Source organism: Thunnus maccoyii, chromosome 7, assembly GCF_910596095.1.
Source record: "Thunnus maccoyii chromosome 7, fThuMac1.1, whole genome shotgun sequence".
NCBI lineage: Eukaryota > Metazoa > Chordata > Actinopteri > Scombriformes > Scombridae > Thunnus > Thunnus maccoyii.
This window is the reverse complement of record NC_056539.1, coordinates 27,977,501-27,984,844: the sequence shown is the minus strand read 5'-3', so window position 1 is coordinate 27,984,844 and position 7,344 is coordinate 27,977,501. Positions and strand designations below refer to the sequence as shown.

At 43.0% G+C, this 7,344-nt stretch overlaps 1 protein-coding gene across 1 annotated transcript; it reads left to right on the top strand.

The window, feature by feature from the left end:
* Positions 1-2,994: 2,994 nt before the first annotated feature.
* sox2 (SRY-box transcription factor 2) lies at positions 2,995-6,142 on the top strand. Its single transcript, XM_042415783.1, has one exon. It carries the CDS (start codon positions 4,264-4,266, stop codon positions 5,230-5,232), a length of 969 nt encoding a protein of 322 aa, XP_042271717.1. The 5' UTR covers positions 2,995-4,263; the 3' UTR covers positions 5,233-6,142.
* The last annotated feature ends 1,202 nt before the right edge of the window (positions 6,143-7,344 follow it).

Sequence of the window (7,344 nt, the reverse complement as noted above, 5' to 3'; positions counted from 1 at the left end):
TCTTCTCCTTTTTAAATCGGCCCCCTTTTCACATTGTGTGTCGCCATAAACGGCTTTTCTTGTTGCAGGGCTAGCGGAGAGAAGACAGCGGAGCTCCAGACAGACAGCGGGGGCTCCGCGGGGCTGCACGCCGGCCGAAGCGCGCCGGCAGCCGGATCGAAAACGTGCGGACTACCGGGGAGGGGGAGAACATGCGGAGGGTGCCGGTTGGACGTTTCACGGCCGGCGACTGGCGCTCTGTCCCGGACCAGACTGAGGCTTCCTCGCCCGGGGGGGGGGAGCAAAAGGAAGATATGAAGGAGGTTGAGGAGCGAAATGGCATCTTGTTTAATTTCTGCCAATCAAGACGAGAGGAAGACAACTCCCAAACTGGCAGTAAGTTGCAGTGCGGTGGAGAGGAGAAGCCCTGTGTGTGTGTGTGTCTATGTGTGTGTGTGTGTGTGTGTGTGTGTGTGTGTGCGTGTGTGTGTGTGTGTGTGCGTGTGTGTGTGTGTGTGTGTGTGTAAAACATGCAGTGTTGTGGAATGACACCGCATGGCATCATGAGCTTGACTGACTGGCTGAGTTGTTGTTGTGTTGGCCGGTTTGGTTTCTTCTCAACAAAGATCGTTTACGCACACAGAATATTTATGACCGTGAAATGTGACATATTTATTTTCTTGATGAAATTTGATCCTATTTATTTATTCGTTTCTCTTGTTCAGTATTTATTTCTAAATGTTTTAAAATAGGCTATCCTAATACAACGTTTGCATAACCAAAAACATAATTATTATTGATGCGCTTTTATTAGACAAATGTATTTTGTCCTAGAATATCCTACAATTATGTTTTATTTTCTTCCTCACTTTATATTTAATTTCACTATGACATGTCTTCGGTTTGACAACTAGTTTGACTTTTATTCTTTATGCTATAATTTAATTTATTTCACTTCATCATGACACTAAACCAAATTCACATTTGTCAAACTCTAAAAAGAAAATAAACATATATTAACATTATGACAAACTATAAGTTGACTGTCTATAACTTAATTGATGTCTTTTAAAAAAAAACATGCCTACAAATTAATTCCTCCATTAATGTGAAAATATAGGTTTATTTATTTTCAAGCAGGATTTATTAATATTTCGATAAAGCATTTTTTCTTGCGTCTCCAGCCCCTGGTACGGCCCCTAGTGGCAAGAACATACCATTTAATTTCAATTCCACCTGAAATTTCTCTTTGTCATTGCTATAATTATCACTTTATTTCACTTGAATTAAGATTCGTCTTTTTATAGACTTTAACATGTGCAATTTTAAGTTTTATTCGGAGTAATTGTCATGTAGAAAAAAACACTGTAGTCACATGAGAAATTATGTGACTTTTTCTTAGAGTTCAAACCGACAGCTGAATTTCCCGTGCAGCTTGAATTTTTCTCTGTCATATATTGTTGCTCTTTTCTGTCGCTTGTTTTTACAGTGATCCTGATCCCATCACCTAAATTTGTACAACCACAAAACAGTATTTTTGATATCACAGCGTGCTGCTCTCTATATTTGCTGTATCCATCCCAACCTGGTGTAGCGGGGGGCTTACAAGTGGTCCAAGGGAGCCGCCCCGCTAGTTTCTCCTGGTTTTGTCAAACAACGGCTTTAATTCAGGATGATTGTGGATGCAGGGCCATTCCCGGCTGGCTGGGGCCTTGCTTTCAGAGAGCTGCAGGGCCCCGCTGTTCCTTTATTATCATAAGCAGATTAGAGGTAGCGGGGAACACACTCAGATGCAGATAGCAGCCGAGCGGCCCATTTCAACCTTGCATTATAATGGACCAAGCTGCATGTGTCGCCTCTCGCAGCCTATTAAGCGCAAGATGAATCTTATGTAAGGTTGCCGGGGCCGGCATAATGAGAGCACGGGGGCTCTGCTCCTCCATTTATTATCAAATGACTAAAACAAAACAATAAGGCTTGATCTATTCACTTTCAATTATGATTTAATCTAGAGACACGCATTTAAATTAAATTATTTCAGGTGTGTGTACTTGATCTATCTTTAATTATTGGGATCGTCTGGCTTGCAGATCCAGACAGGCAGATGTGTGGCTTAAAAAAAAAAAATCCTCTTCAGCTCTTTTATGCCTTACTGACTGTTGATGAATAATATGTTTTAGATATATTTTTTAAATCATTTCCTACATATAAAACGAAACTCCTAAAAGCAGCATTTATTCCTTCTCTTTACTTTGAGAAAAAGCCTTTTTTTGGGGAGGTTTGTTGTAGTTTCTCCTCTCACCAGTAGGCGGCACTGGTGTCACGCAGCAGGACGCCTCGCTCTCAGATGGAGATGCAGAGAGAGGGGGGGGGGGAGAAAAAAAGCAAAACAAGTGGCACCAACACTCACAACCTCCAAACTTTAGTCGTTTTGCAAACCATATGAGTGAATTATTTAACTTTAAAAAAAAAAAAAAAAAACAACAAGTACGTGATGTTGGTTTCATCTCCTAATAATCGCGGTCTGATCCAGGACGTAGTCTAAGTGAAGCAGGTGGAGGCCGCTTTTCATTCACACTAATTGGCTGACACGCTTGTTCAGGCTTAATATGAATGAGCTGTGCCTATTGTGCAAACACACTTTATCTTAAAATATTCCTCACCTTTATTTCTCCTCCCCTCGTATCCCCCCTCGGTAGGCTGTATACCCCCCTCACCACCACCACCACCACCACCACCACCACCCCAGCACCCTCTCACTACAAAGCCCTAACAACAACAGCAGCACTGGAAGTGGAGTGGAGTTGGGTCTTTGTCCGGACAGATGTAGCGACAACATCCCAAACAAAAACCGCTTATTTGTGCTGAGATGAGCCCGTCTGCCTTCTGTGTGTTGGCATTCAACTTCACTAAACAAAAGGACTGGGGGAAACATCTTGGATTACCTTTCCTCTTTTCAACGCTAAAAACCAGCCATGTCCCCCCCCCCCCCCCCCTCCAACCCCCCCACTCCACTCTACCCCCCCACACACACATACACACACACACCAGTGCCATTCAATGCTTTGAGTTAACTAACAAAGTTTATTTAAGTGTTGTATGTTATTGGGGCGCGTAAGTGGGGGAATTAGTGACTTTTTGATTTTGAACAACTGCAGTGTCACGAGCCAGGACTTCATGTCAGAACAATACTGTTTCTACCTTCAAGAGAAGATGACACTGACACCATTCATGTCAACATTTGATCAGTAAATTTATGAAACACTTTAAAAAAAAAAAATAATTTAACTTTGATTTAATCCTAATTTGAACGTGTGACACTTGGTGGGATTTAAGCTACACATTTTATTAAAAACAAATAAACCAAAACATAAACGAATTGTCTTATTTATTAGATACTCTTAATCTTATTTTATTTTGCATTTATTAGGAAACTTTTTTCTCCTGTTTTAAGCTTAAAATTAAAGTTTGTCAGACAACATATAGTTTAATTTTCCTGCAATACCCAGCAAGCTCTTGCATCACCTTTTCCCCCCCTCCCTGTATAATACTGGAAAAGTGTTGCCATATATATATATATATATATTTATATAAATATATATATTCCCAGAGAAATATCTCCATACGCGTAGAAATAGTAAATATGTACTTTGTATTGGCTCATGTGGGCAGCCTGAGTGTGCGTGATGCGTGTGTGTGTCTCGGGGCAGAGCAGACCCCGCCCATTTATGCTAATTAAGGTCTCCCATTGGTGTGTCAGGGGAGCAGGCCGGCTCTGATTGGCCAGGTCGAAGCCATTTATTCGCTGACAGCCCCGTCACATGAATGGTTGTCTATTAACTTGTTCAAAAACTATCTGGAGTTGTCAAGGCTCAGGCGGACAGAGGCGAAAAAGTGCAGTTTGTTGATGCTTTTTCGGAGAAGCCACGGGAGAAGTTTTGTGGACACAACATAGCAGGGACCTATTGGGAGAAGGCTCTCTGTCACACACGCATACACACACACACTCACCCAGACACACACTCTACTGAGAGAGGGAGAGAGAGAGAAAGAGAGAGAGAGAGGGAGTGAGAGTGTGTGGAGACGCGGCTTGGTGCTTGTTGTTTTTGTCCAGAGAAAAAAGTTGCAGAGAAAATCGACAGGTAACTTTCAGCAGCAGCAGCAGCAGCAGCAGCAGCAGCAGCAGCAGCCCTGCGCTCCTCACTGTCCTGCCTCTGGCTTGTGGAGTTTTGTCTCTGTGTTCTTTTCCTCTGATCGGGAGCTCCAACTAAAAAGCTGTTCCTGATGTATAACATGATGGAGACTGAACTTAAGCCCCCTGCTCCCCAGACCAACACGGGGGGCACGGGCAACACCAACACGTCCGGCACCGGCCCCAACCAGAAAAACAGTCCGGAGCGGGTCAAGAGACCCATGAACGCGTTCATGGTGTGGTCCCGGGGCCAAAGGAGGAAGATGGCGCAAGAAAATCCCAAAATGCACAACTCGGAGATAAGCAAGAGACTGGGCGCCGAGTGGAAACTTCTGTCGGAGAGCGAGAAGAGACCTTTCATCGACGAAGCCAAGAGGCTGCGGGCCCTGCACATGAAGGAGCATCCGGATTACAAATACCGGCCCCGGCGGAAAACCAAGACCCTCATGAAGAAGGACAAATACACCTTACCCGGCGGGCTCCTGGCTCCGGGAGGGAACGGGATGGGAACCGGGGTCGGTGTAGGGGTGGGGGCCGGGCTGGGCGGTGGGGTGAACCAGCGGATGGACAGCTATGCGGCACACATGAACGGCTGGACCAACGGGGGTTACGGCATGATGCAGGACCAGCTGAGCTACCAGCACCCGGGACTGAACGCGCACAACCCGAGCCAGATGCAGTCCATGCACCGCTACGACATGAGCGCCCTGCAGTACAACACCATGACCAGCTCCCAGAGCTACATGAACGGCTCCCCGACATACTCCATGTCCTATTCCCAGCAAACCACGCCGGGGATGACCGCCCTGGGCTCCATGGGGCCCTCCTCGGTGGTGAAGTCCGAGTCCAGCAGCTCCAGCCCGCCCGTCGTCACCTCGTCCTCCCACCGCGCCGCCCCGGGCTGCCAAAGCGGAGATCTGAGGGACATGATCAGCATGTACCTGCCCGGGGCGGAGGTGAGCGAGCAGACCGCCCAGACCAGGCTACACATGTCCGGGCACTACCAGAGCACCGTGCCCGGGACGACGATCAACGGCACGCTGCCGTTAACACACATGTAAGAGACACAAAGCAAAGAGAAAGAGAAAAAAAATGAACTTTTATAAGAGAAACTGTGGACTACTTAACGTTGGACTATTTTTGTACAGAAAAAAATTCGGGGTGGGAAAAGTTGTATAGAAGTCTCCAGGAAAAAGGACACACGACTCTTTTTTTTTTCTTTCATTTTATTTTAAGGAAGCTCTAGAGGAACGATAGGAGATCCCCCTCTTCACTGGTGGATGAAGTTTGGAAGACTAGAAAGTGGGAGTCGCAATCAAATGTTTTATTATTGCAATCACCTTTTGTACAGTATTTATCAAAGAAACATTACAATCAGATGAAATTGTTTGTTAAACTGCAAGAGGTTGCATTTTTCCTTTCTTTTTTTTTCTTTTTTTTTTTATATAAAGCTACGCCAGTTCTGCAGAAAATATTAAAAGTGAAAATGGCAGAACTGGAAACTATGGGAGCGATCAGTTATGCTCCTTTATTACTGCAAACTTTGGAAAGAAAAGGGACATAAAACGAAGCAGGTAATACTGTTTTTTTTTTTTTCATTTAAGGTCAATATTACTAAAACATTTTAATTTCGTGGAAAAAAAAAGATAAGACTTCTTTTCTCTCATTCAGCTTAAAATATAGGTTGTTAATTTATATTTCCGTCTCCCACTTTTCATCTGTTAGAGGTATGACGCTTGTGCTCTTTATTTTCTAATTGATTTGTACAATTTCTGTATATTTACTGTGATATTTTAAGTTTTTATTTCAAAATTCATTCCCGTAGTTGTATTTTAAAAATTGTGGCCTGTACGCAGAAGCCAACCACTCCATGTATATATATACCGGAACTAATACCATCCTTATAACAGTTACAATTTCAGCTGAGTATATTTTTTTTCAATATGCAGTTTGAAATGAATAAATTTTGGAAATTTGGATACTTGAAATTGTTTGAGTTTTGATTTTTATTTCTCTTGTCATTTTATGTGTGTAGGCAGTCATCACATGTTGAGTTGTCATCTGTCAGCTTTTTTCACTTTTTTTCCTCCTGATGTTAATGTTTTTTTTTATTGCAACACTTCCATCTTTATGGAGATGAAGCTTTAGGCTCCAGCTAACAACAAAAAAAAAGACATTTTTTTTTCAGGGGGGGTTGAAATCTCCCCCTTTTAAAAACTCCATTGATTAAATAATTCAGCTTGTGCGTCGTGGTTAACCACGTTTCTATTTTCTAGTTCCTGCGGATGGCCCCAGCAAGCCAAAGTTTGTTGCCTGTTTCCTATAAAGGGGGACGATTTTTCCACCAAAATGTCCAACATCCCCAGGTATAGACTGTCATTTCTCCTCTTCTAAAACCAATCAAAACAACTAATCAACATTACTGTTATGGCACAATTTAAAATGTTTCTTTTTTAAAATTAATTAATTACTGCAGCATATATTATTTACTTATTAGTATTTTGGGCCTTCTTATGAATGGGACTGAACGCTAATGTCAGAAATCAATTAGATTTATTAGCTTCATTCACATTTATTTTAAAGTAAACTGTCAGGAGGATTTTTCTGGTTGATTTTTTTCCTCTCTAATGACACTTGACTGTGACAGAAGCATATCAGGATATTTATGAGTATTTACAACAACCTAATCTTATGAGCTCAGGCCTTGTTTCATGCTGTAACTATGGCTTCTTCTTCTTCTTCTTCTTCTTCTTTTATTTAATCAAATAAGATGTGTGTTTTCTTTTAAACGCGTTTTACTTTCCCTCCAAAGCACAGAGCTGTCTGCTCATCCTAAATGTTCAATTAGCTCCAAATTGAAGGTGAGCCCTCTTAAAGAAAGGAGCGCGAGGCGAGAGAGAGGGAGACCAGGAGAGCATTTTCTCCCGCGATGTAAAAGCTGCATATAGAGTCTCGAGTGTGTTCATTTCAATGTGATGTTTAATCAAACGGGCCCTGCTGTTTCCCGTTAACCCCGGTTCTCACGGTTCAAGCTCTCCGGTGACTCTCGGTGCACACCACCTCCTCCTCCTCCTCCTCACCATCTCCTCCTCCTCACCTCCTCCTCATGCCTTTTAAAACACACAGAAACGCTTCCAAAGTGTTTCTATGCATCTCTCTGCCAGCCAGGCTGC